This window comes from Chanodichthys erythropterus, chromosome 15 (genome assembly GCF_024489055.1).
Source record: "Chanodichthys erythropterus isolate Z2021 chromosome 15, ASM2448905v1, whole genome shotgun sequence".
Classification (NCBI taxonomy): domain Eukaryota; kingdom Metazoa; phylum Chordata; class Actinopteri; order Cypriniformes; family Xenocyprididae; genus Chanodichthys; species Chanodichthys erythropterus.
In genome coordinates, this window is record NC_090235.1 from 1607501 (window position 1) to 1620080 (window position 12580).

Genomic DNA, 12580 nt, shown 5'->3' on the forward strand with positions numbered 1-12580 from the left:
AATTAATGTGGTTCAGATAACATAATATTTTGAGTTTCTGTTGATTAAATCAATCGCCTTCATTGTATTAACTCAAATTTTTAATTTCAATGAACTAAATTAAGGCAACCAGGTAACATACTTTTTTAAGTTAAACCAACAATTCTTTTTTACAGTGTGGATGTTCACAGTTTCTATGTCACACTCTGGACAGACATGTTTGAGACCAGAGTTTGCTCATATTCTCCAAATGGTCAGATGCACAAAGCTTTGAATGTACACTCTAAAAAATGCTGGGTTAAAAACAAGCCAAGTTGGGTTAAAAATGGACAAACCCAGCGGTTAAGTTAAAATAGGTTGTTTTAACCCAGCGGTTGGGTGAAATGTTGGATAGTTTATTTAACTCAAATATTTAAAAATTACTGTATTGCTTGCTTAAAATGAACTCAAAATATGTTGGAAATTAACATTTATTAAAAGGGGTGGTTGATTATGATTTCACTTTTTTAACTTTAGTTAGTGTGTAATGTTGCTGTTAGAGCATAAACAACATCTGCAAAGTTATGATGCTGAAAGTTCAAATCAAAGGGAGATATTTTCTTTTTAAGGACTACAACAAACGGCTGGTAGGGACTACAACAAGCTTCTTTGCGGGTTGGTGACATCACTAACCCTAAAATTTACATAAACCCTGCCCCAGAGAAGACGCAATAAAGGGTTATTGCAATACAGCATGTAACACAAATGCAATAACATGTCATAAAAGCAAAATGACAACATGAAAAGTTATAACCGTAATTAAAATAAACTACCTGTTCTATCTTCATGCAGAATATATTCTTTGGCTCTATAAGCATCTTACAACAGTTCTCACATGAGCAATTTATAGATGACAGAATATGCTAATCAATGACTTTATCGTTAACTCCACATCAGCTACATAAAGTCATCATCTAACCATTCAGAAACGTCCTGTTGCGTTCTATGTTGTCACTTCTTCTTGAATCTCTCTCATTGTCGGACTCCGTTTTGAACATAAAAGTCTGAACAGTTTCTGACATTTTCAGTGAGTCTGAGGTAATCGGCATTGCTAACATGAGCTCTTGAAACTCTGCCCCCTTCTTGAGAGCAGCAGCTTATTTGCATTTAAAAGGGACATGCACAAAAACTCAGAAATTGAACATGCTATAAAAAATTATCTCTGGGGTATTTTGACCTAAAACTTAACATACACACTCTGGGGACATCAGAGACTTATTTTACATCTTGTAAAAGTGGCATCATATGACCCCTTTAATATGTTTAATGAATAAACATTTATTAATAAGTTTAATGAATAATTAAACAATAAACATTTATTAAATTGATTATTAATAAATGTTCACCCCTTGTTATTATTATTGTTGGCTCTAGTTATTATGTGTCTGATTTTTAATTTCCAATTTTTTGTGTTCATTTTAAATCAGCAATTTAGTAATTTTTAAACAATAGCTGAGTTAAAACAACCCAATCGCTGGGTTTGCATTTCCATTTTCAACCCAACTTGGGTTGTTTTTTTAACCCAGCATTTTTTAGAGTGCATGTATCGATTGTATAATGTTTTATGCTTGAATTTAATCATTTATTAATGTCAGTCGGGGTCAAATGCATTAGCTTGCTGGATGTATTAACAGCAGCTCACTTAGATTTACTCTGACAGCAATGACACAATAATCTTCAGTTCACAACTCTCATTTCATGACCAAGAATTCCACCCATGGTGGTAATTTAAGCAATAACCCCCTAATTTTGAAATACATCATGCACACTGCATTAGGAATGAGCCAAGTTGGTTTCTTCAGGTGCCATTATCAATCACTGGCATTAATTATTAACATTTACATTTAAATATTCAGCTACTATATCTGAAATGTATAAAAATTCACTACTGGTCAAATGTTGGGGGTTGGTAGGATTTGTTGATGTTTCTTATGCTAACTGATCCTGCATTTATTTGACCAAACCTACAATAAAAACAGTAATATTGTGAAATATTATTACTTTTTTCTATTTTAATATATTCTATATTTGTTTAAATAAATGCTGTACTGTCTTTTTTATATAAAAATATTAGCCTATTTACTTTCTTTCTTTCTTTCAAAAAAAAAAACAACCTACAGACCTCAAACTTTTGAATGGTAGTGCATATATTTATACATTTCAGATAAAGAAATATTATTATTTATAAAGGTAATAATAATATTAATATTTTGTAAATAATAAAACAAATGTTTATCAAATACTCATTTTAAATAAATATTATTTTATGCATATGTGCTTTTTGAGTGCTTATTAGAGTTAAATCTGGAAACACTGGACATTCAGTTTCTAAATTATCTAACAATGGTATCCAATTCAAGTTCCAAGCGACTAAAACATTTCTTTCCCACCAAAAGTCCAAAAAAATGAATAAATAATAATTTAAAATAAAGAAATATAAAAAAAAAAAAATAAAATAATAATAAAGCATAAAAAATGTGTGGGTAATAGTAAAAGTGTGGGTGCAAAAACATGTTTATACTAATGTTACGAGAATGCGTGCAAAAAAATGTGCGATCTGCATGGAATACATCTTGGGTCAACTGTGATCTACTGGTTAGTGACGTCTGATCTAAACTGACTGTTATAATAACATTTTTGTTACATACTTTTACAAAATATATTTACATATATATTTAAATATATATACAACTATATACAAAATGTAGCATGGCCAAACTGTCCATATATATATATATATATATATATATATATATATATATATATATATATATATATAAAACCTCAGATAAGTTTCAAATAGTCATGCTCATTCAAATGGCTGGTCTAAAATAATCGCTTCTCTGTTCAGAAATGATATAGTGGCGTAGTCTGATCTGAGGTCAGTTTGTAGAGGCATCCAGCAATGACAGCCACTCTCTTGCACAGCTGTGCCGTAAGAGGATACGCTCTGTCCCTAATCCAGCCACCCCTCCCCCACAGCTCCCTCCTCTCCTTCCCCCTCTCATGGCATTGCCTTCTGTAAATCTGAGCCGGATTTTAATCTCAATACAACCGTGGTGGATTAGGGAATCCATTATGAGCTTGCTAGAGCAAGGCTGAAAAGGCACGTCCGAGCATCAGGTGTGTAAATGACTCATTGGAGGCGGGAAACAAGGTGATGAATAATGCCTGAGGGGTGAGATACTTCCAGGAAGGTTCCATATGTTTACTGCATGTGCTTTAAATGATGCATTTAAGAGGAAAGTGGCTGTGAGTTTCAAAGCTGAATTTGGCAGCTATCTTAAATTTAGCATTAGCTAGTTAATGAAATAGAAATTTTGGTTAATTACACATTTATTTCTGAACATAAATTTGAGAAAACAATTCCAAATAAGTATATCAAGTGACACTGACTTATGACATACCAAGAACATGCAAATCATCAACTGGCTTTAAGGTACAATCTGCAGTCGCAGAAAAAGCCCATTATGTTTGTAAGGTATTAGCTTAGCCTAAGAGGCTAACTCAAAGTTACACACGGAGAGCCTTTGCAACTTTGTGATACTACTATAAGCCTTTTATTGGACTGTGTCCAATAGATGTAATTAAGACACCAACTTAATAAAACCCAAATGAAGGCTTTGGTTTCCCAACAACTGTAAGTATTTTTAGTGAACATTTGTTCTTGGTTAGCAATAGCTACAAAAATATTTTAGTAGGCTTAAATCTGTGGAGAAAGGCTGAGGACTTAGCTGACCTACAAATAATGGAGTTACACACATATATACAATGTAAACCTTCCCAAATTTTCACTAATATTCAGGGTTACACATTTTTACTTGAAATTACTTGAAATATTTTATTTACTTTTTTATTAAACTTATTAAACATTTTTTTAATCAATAAAAATCTATATATCTAAAAAAACAACAAATAAAAATTACAAAAATTACATACTGTGTAATTATGAACTAAAAATAATCTAAAAATAAAACTAATTAAAACTGTTAATAAAAATTATAAAAGTATTTCAATGATAGTTATATATTTTGTAGTGATAGTGATAGTTAGTTAGATATTTTGAAGAATGTTGGTAACCAAACAGTTGATGGGCTCCACTGGCCCCATAGTATTTACTTTTCCATCAACTGTTTGGTTACCAACATTCTTCAAAATATCTTCTTTTGTGTTCAGCAGAAGAACGAAATTCATACAGGGTGAGTAAATGACAGAATTTTAATTTTTGGGTGAACTATTCCTTTAAAGGCACAATGTGTAATTTTTTGCCACTAGAGGACACCTATTCAAAACAAATGTGTAGCTTGCCGAGATTGAGCAAGGAATCATGGGAGTTGTCGTTAATTTTAAAACGCATTGTATTATGGAGAAAATGCCGTTTTACTGTTACTAAAAATAAAGCTGCATCTGATTATGCTATGTTAGCCACTTCTCTGAGGCATGGTGAAAACATGGTACTTGCGGAAAATCGAGAAAACTAGATTCAAACAACGAGACTAACAGTGTTGAGCTATATAACAATGATTAGCTTTCTGTCTATAAATGTATCCAAACAGTTGTCCCCTCGTCTAATAAAACATAATAAATTAAAGCTTCTTTGGTGTTCCCATGGTTTCTACAAAATAAAACCGGAAGGCGACACAATGACAAGAAATGGGACACTAGTTAAAATTGCTTGTTTCTCTGGATTTAAACATTTTTGGAAACATCTCGGATAATGCAAGTACACAAGTCAACAGAATATATAACACTGTTCTAGTGGTTTTTGGATATTTTAATCCAAAAATCTTACATATTGTGCCTTTAATGACCTCTGTCAGTCATTTGAATGTCCGTAATCAGAAAGGTGGCAAATGTGCGACTCTAATGAACATACTATTAATTGTTATGCAGCATATTCAACATTTCCAAAAATGTTTTTGAACACCTTTTCATTTATTTTATCACATTACTTACATATACATACTTAAATCTTTGCAAAAGTAGGTTAGGCACTAGTTAAGGTTCTAGGCACCAAAGACTAATATGCATGTTGGTTTATCTTCAAAACTTGACAATGCATAGAAATTAAACTGTGTTTTATATCTAAAATGATATCTTATTATTAATCTCTATCATTGTATATACTATATCTCTTGTGTTTACTTTATATCTCTCAACTTAAAACTCTTTATTGCCGACCTGAATCACTAACCACAACCTTTTTTCAGCAGTTTTAGGACTGGCTTACTAAAAAGCACTTGTACTCTCATAGTAAGTTGCAGGACAGATAAGTACACTCAGTCTTTCTCCTGCTCACTTCACCATCTCTACCTGTGATCATGGCTGCCGATCAATGAGATTCCAGCTGTGAAGACAATGTCACATTCACTAATACTGTTCATATACTATCAAGTAACATTGGAAGAATGAACACACACAGACACACTCCAAAATTATACACTCACACACAACTCACTTGTGGCCGATGTTGTTCCCACTCCCTCCCCGTGCTGCTACAAACTTCTCATCCACTGCTCCAGGCAAGTGCCGACTCTAGAGAGAAAGACAATTTAACACTGATCACGCGCACACTTCTCTTCTTGGGTTGGGACGGAGACTGTCACAGCCCTGATCCTGATACAGCAGGGTCATTGTGTGAACCGTTATTTGAGGTCAGGAGGCAGTTGGCTGGTTTGTTGTGTTAAGCAAAATCCTCTATGCTTCTGCTCCATTGATCTCCTCATGTCGCAATGTTTAAAAATTAAGTCTTTATAAAAGCAATACATGATGACGTTTTATTGGCATGGTATTTGCCATCTGTCATGTTTAAGACATACATATCCAAGATATGATGTTCATATTGCTTGAATATCCCATGCATAAATTTAGCTTTAGTCATTCATGTATTGACAGGTGTGAAAAACCATGAACTTTAACAGCCTATATACAGGACCAGTGTCAGGAGGGGCAACTGCGAATGGGAATACCAGACAAGTCAGAAGACAAAGAGTGTTCAATATTCAAAAAAAAAAAAAAAAGTTTCCATAAACTGCCTTGTATCTTAAAGGGTAGTTTACCCAAAAATGAAAATTAAGTCATTTATTACTCACCCTCATGTCGTTCCAAACCCATTAGACCTTCGTTCATCTTCATAACACAAATTAAGATATTTTTGATAAAATCTGACGGCTCAGTGAGGCCTGCATTGCCAGCAAGATCATTTCCTTTTTCAATGCCCAGAAAGCTACTAAAGACATATTTAGAACAGTACAGTGGTTCAACCTCAATATTATAAAGCGACGAGAATACTTTTTGTGCACCCAAAAAAAATAATAGTGACTTTATTCAACAATATCTAGTGATGGATGATTTCAAAACATTGCATCTTGAAGCTTCAAAGCTTTACAAATCTTTTGTTTCGAATCTTTGGTTCGGAGCGCGTATTAAACTGCCAAAGTCATGCGAACCATTGGAATTCTGAAACACTTATGAAATAACAAAGCCTCATTTACTGAAATCACGTGACTTTGGTGGTCCGAACCACTGATTTGAAACAAAAGATTCATAAAGTTTTGAAGCTTCATGAAGCAGTGTTTTGAAATCACCCATCACTAGATATTGTTGAATAAAGTCATTTTTTGGGGTTTTTTTGGCGAAAAAAGTATTCAAAAAGTACACAAAACGTATTCTTGTCGCTTCATAACATTAAGGTTGAACCACTGTAGTCACATGAACTGTTTTACATTTAGTAGCTTTCTGGGCATTGAAAGTGTTAATTATCTTTCTGGCAATGCAGGCCTCACTGAGCCATCAGATTTTATCCAAAATATCTTAATTTGTGTGCTGAAGATGAATTAAGGTCTTACAGGTGTAGAACAACATGAGGGTGAGTAATTAATGACTGAATTTTCATTTTTGGGTGAAGTAACCCCAGGGATGGGCAGTATTTATGATACATGTATTTCAAATACAAAATAGTATTTTGTAATTTGTATTTGATAGGGTTGTTGAAAACGGCTTCGTATTTTGTATCAAATATGTGTTTTGTATTTTTGTATTTTTAAAATACTGTAAAATACTTTGTAAGAAGTCTACATGATGACATAAAACCATGGAAACACCAAACATTGTTCATTTAATCAGCTGAATCAGTGTAATGATGAAGTGATCAATCAATTAGGCCAATTGATGGATGGTTTGCGAAGAAATTTCATGCTCCCTTGTAAAAGTATTTTTTAGTATTTTTAAAATACAAAAATACAGTAGCTTATTTTGATACATGGTGTGGCTGCTGTATTTTGTAGTTTATTTTGATACACTAAAAATTAAGGTATTTGGTATTTTATTTTAAAATACATCAATTTTAAAATTTATGCCCAAAATTTATGCCCAACCCTGACAAACCCTTTAAATGATTGCATAATATTTTCATGTTTTAAAGGTTACTTCCATTTTTCGTAGTGATATATTGTTTCCAAGCTGTTTAATTCATAAACTTTAAACAATATACAAAAATTAATTCAAGCAAAATTAATTAATTAAAACAAAATTCATAAAATGATCTTATGATGAGAACCCCTAAAAGGTTCTATATGAAGTGCCTGACAGAAACCCCTTTAAGGTTCGATGCAGAACCTTTACTTCTAAGACTCTAGGCATTTTCATTTCAAGTGAAGAAGTTAGAGAGTGTGCTATGCATATTACATGACAGATAAAAATAGGTGACCAACATACATGTTGAATTAAGATGGTTTCTATGGATTGTCAAGGGACTGTGTAATTCTGCAAGCTTCAGTGAATCTATGTGCTATCTTTACATGTTACTAGAAGAGCGAAAACAGCCAAAAAGTCATAAAAAGACAACTGATAAAAAATTACTTTGATGCATAAGCTCAAATAAACATTTCAAAGTTTAACAAAGAGAGGAGTTTACACACATAATGGTAGAAGATTTATTACAAAAAATACTTTAGAGGCCAAATACAAAGTCAAAATCAGTGTTGTAACAGACAATAGCCGTTGTTCAACACGATCCCAGATGAGAATAAGGGTCTTATTTAGTGAAACCATCGCTCATTTTCTGAAAAAAATTGAAAATTATATAAGTTTTAACCAGAAATGCTCATCTTGAACTAGCGCTCTTCTTCTTCTTCTTCTTCTCTATTTGAATTCCAGCAGTGTAGATGCTGCTAAGTGTATTACTGCCCTCCTCAGGTCAAAGTTTGAACTAATTTTTATATGCAATATGTTAGTATATAGACCATAGACTGTAAAAAAAGATGGACGACGCAACGTCGCTTCCTTCCATTGTAATGAACTGAAGCCAAAATGGCCGACCGAATGGGCGCTGACATGTTACGCAATACGTCAAAAAAAAAAAAGTTTGGAGCCTGGGCATGCGCAGAAAGAACCGTCAGTGGAGCCGGAGGCGGAGTCGCGATATCAAACTTCCGCCCAGACGACTGCGTCATCATTCATGTATTTTAAATAGACTATAAAAATTATATACAATTTAAAATTCTACCTATAAAATAATAGGCTATTCTATTTCTAGAGCAATAATACTTTTAAAACAGCAAATTCAGTAGATAAAATCAATATAATATGCCACTAGAAACAACTCTAAATCGTCAGAAACGGTCCTGCCATTTTAAATCAAGTTCAACTAATGTTACAGAAGATCGATTGCTGTAATTAGAGTAAGCTATCATTAGTTTTGTCCTGCTAATTATTATTTTATACCCATAAAAATAATAAGTAACTGCCAGATAACGATCACCTGCTTTTTCCCGACATTGTTAACATTAGGTGTGTTATCTTAACTAATAACATTTATTAATTAGCTTATAACACCCATATTTAATGTTACAGAAAAAGGTTCAGTGATCCGTCAGATCCTGTAGGTCGGTTAGTACAGTTTACTGCTGAACAACTCATTTTGTTGGTGTTAAATAACAAAGAAATCGAAAATTAACAGTTAGGTAATACATCTTCAATCTCCCCTCGAAGCTCCGACAGTCCTCAGACAAGCTGAGCTGTCAATCAAGTTCGAATCATGACGACACGCCCCGTTTTTATAGCATCAAATTGCTAGCTAAAATCTAAATCATCACAAAAACGAACAATTGAATATATATCTGTGTGATAACAACTACCTTAAATGACCAAAACCATCTTTCAGAAAGTTTTATTTGAAGCAGAATTTATTTTTACGTTTTCACTGAAGTCTCATTCGACTGTATTGAGAGGGCGGGGTTTATGACCTGTAGTGCATCCAGCCTCCAGGGGGCGATCAAAGAGCCCGTGGCTTCACTTTTCAGAACGTATGAGACACACCCGATATAGACATAGTTCAAACTTTGACCTGAGGAGGGCAGTAATACACTTAGCAGTGTCTACACTGCTGGAATTCAAATAGAGAAGAAGAAGAAGAGAGCTAGTTCAAGATGAACATTTATGGCTAAAACTTATATAATTTTCAATTTTTTTCAGAAAATGAGCGATGGTTTCACTAGATAAGACCCTTATTTCTCATCTGGGATCATGTAGAACAATTTGAAGCTGCAATGAAACTAATTTTGACTTTCAACTCTTTGGTGCCCATTGAAGTCTACTATAAGGAGAATAATCCTGGAATGTTTCCATTAAAAACTTTAATTTATTTTCGTCCGAAGAAAGAAAGACATCCATATCTTGGATGACATGGGGGTGAGTAAATTATCAGGAAAAGTTTATTTAAAAGTGGACTAATCCTTTAAATAGGGCACTATTTGGAGGCGTCAGTCATTTATAGGGGTGTCCGAAACCTTAGTGGACATTCTCAAGTGCACTCATTCAATCCCACAATGCACCGCAATAACGAGTGTACAACTGATGTGTGCTCAATGGCTAGAGAATACCCATAATTCACTGAGAGTCACTCCAATGTCTCAAATTAGTTACTAACACAATCCAGTGTTAGTTATTAATTATTAAGTGAAGTGATTATTAAATTTCAAGTTATACAGCAAGCACAAACTATGCAAAAGCGGCAGCCCTTCCAGAATTCACTCACTCGTTTTCATTCACTCCTTCAAGTAGACTGTATTAGTGGACTAATGTAGGGAACAGTGAATGAAGATATATGGGGCCATTTCAGATTCAGCCAAAATGTGTCCAGAAAATATTGTGAGCCTCAAAATAAGAATGCCAAAAGACACCATTATAAAACACATCATATTGGTCTAATTTAGCAAGGATATACATCCATTAAAGTTTGTGTACACCAGCTACTGAATGCCTCTGCGGATCAGTTCTTATAAAGAGGGACTGGATATGCCAAGAGCCTAATGTCCATCCCACAGCATGTGCTGCTGACGTCTCACTGCTTGATAATTAGTGAACTTGATGGAGCACACACACACTCGTCTCTGAACAAAGGGTACTGCACATTGCAAACCCCCCTCACTACACACACACACACTCGCATAAATATGTAGGTCAGTTTGCATGATGAAGTGCCCTGCAAATAAGAGGATTACGCCGATTGTGCCAAGTGTTACAGCAAAACAAGTAATGAAAGGCAACAACAACAATTCTCATCATCATGGTATTGTCATGTTAAGATCATTCTATTAAAAATAATATCACTTTCATTTGTGTTATTCATGCTTCATATTTTTAATGCAATATACTTTTTCCTATTGGGTTGAGGGCAGATGTAATACAAAGTTTTAATCGCATATTATAGCCTGCTAAGTAAAATAGTAATCAAAGTATAGTAAAGAATTTGTTGGGGGAGACAAAAAACAACTTAAGACTAGGTATCAGTTAAAGTAATAAAAGTGAATGATAAAGCAAATGTCAGATGTTTGATTGTACTTGTTGACATTTGATATTGTGTCTAAGTAAGGTTTAATTTTTTTTTTTTTTTTTTTCATAAAAACTGTGAAGAGGGACTAACAATCAGTATATTTTTATTTGTGGATGTCAAACCGCCAATAATACATTTATAACAACATATAAATTACATTTATAACACAACACTGATTATCATTAAGGACTTGAAATAATTGATATGGCAGAAATAAAATGGCAAAGACAAGATTCTACTATAAACAGATAAGTATTTAATTAGGTAAAATATATGATTTTTTTGAAAACAGTTTGACAAGGGTGAAAAAAAATCAAAATACTTTATTAAATTGATTATTTAAATTTTAAAAAAAAATGTGGAGGGGGTGAAAAATAATAAAGACTAGTTTAAGTCTTGCTCTGAAGTTTTCTGATATTGACAGGTAATTAAAGCCACGCCCATTTGGAACCCCAAGTTTTCTGCGTAATGACGTAGAGGGATTCCCCGGTCACTTCCCAGGAAATGTTTACACGGGCAGATGTCCAGTGATCGGGTGGGAGTAGGACACTGCGTAATTATGAACTAGCGAGATATTTTACACCCCAAATTACCAGACTGTACACACATTTTGCGGTTTTTGCTCAGTAGAACCATTTACGACCGACAGCAGTCTTTAAAACGACACAATTAAGGCCGAAAGAAACTCAAATGCGCAAGGACATCCACCGTTTCCTCTTCCTACAGAATACAAAGTCTTGTTTCACATACACAGTCAAAAAATAATTCGCAAATATATTCGATTAAGATTTAAGAAGTTGCATGACACATGCCTTTTTAACCATGTTTCATTCCCACAGGACATTTTCTCAAGCTCCGCTCCATCAAAACTGCAGAGTGGGACGTTCAGTCCATGAACGAGACCATCAGATGAGCAGAAACAGATCAATATCAGCAGAACAAGGCGAACGAAATCTATGACTTTCAAAAGAATATCTATAATATGCATTTAAAAACTATATTTGTTGTAGATGTTTTCACACGCGCGGCCATTTTTGTTTTTTTGTTCAAAGCCCAAAGCAGACTTAACCTGTTCCACCTGAACCATGACGGGACACTGGACAGATGAGAAGGACATTCTCTCAAGTCACTGACCCACCACCAGTAACCGAACCTGGTCCTCTCCAAAACACTCACACACAATGCGCGTGCACATACAACACGCACAATTCACGCACACACTAAAAAGGACAGCTGGGGGGCTGGACTTCCGAAGGCAAAGTCATTTCTACCCAAAAGTGTCTCTCTCCAGCACATGCAATGTTACTTTTAAATGAAACACAACTTGCTCCGATCCGCACTTCGCAAATAATATAATCTCTGCACTCACCTAGGTTGTTCCGAGTCCTCTCCAGTCGTCCCGGTCAGATATTCAAAGCTTTCAGTGGTCCTGGGTCCCGTGGTTAACTATTCGGACACACACAATGCCAATCAAACGCTAAGCCTCGCCTTTCGAGTGACGTTTGTGCGCATGGACTAATCAGAACGTGCTCTGGGTTTAGGTCTCGCCCTCTCGTGGCAGATTATGCGAGACAGGGGCAGCAGCAGGTCGGAGTAATGTTCTTACCGAAAGGTAAATTGCTACAACAGAAACTATCCCTAACCCAAGGGTGTCCAATCCTGCTCCTGGAAGGCCACTGTCCTTCAACCCCAATTAAACACACCTGAATGATCCAGCTAAATAATGAC

General features: G+C 34.6%; 1 protein-coding gene across 5 annotated transcripts in view; it reads right to left on the reverse strand.

Moving 5' to 3' along the window:
- pals2b (protein associated with LIN7 2, MAGUK p55 family member b) overlaps positions 1 to 12308 on the reverse strand; it is a 38779-nt gene extending 26471 nt beyond the window's left edge. For 2 of the 5 annotated variants that reach the window (XM_067411180.1, XM_067411177.1), the window contains exons 1-2: positions 12222 to 12308; positions 5477 to 5553 (exon numbers count right to left, since the gene is read on the reverse strand). Coding sequence is in view for 1 of the 5 variants with exons in the window: in XM_067411179.1 (XP_067267280.1) it covers positions 5332 to 5341 (10 nt within the window). In the remaining 4 variants the exon portion in view is untranslated. Of the gene's footprint in view, positions 1 to 5331; positions 5366 to 5476; positions 5554 to 12221 lie in introns of all 5 variants that reach the window. The other 3 variants (XM_067411179.1, XM_067411181.1, XM_067411178.1) reach the window with 3 other exon arrangements.
- Positions 12309 to 12580: the final 272 nt, after the last annotated feature.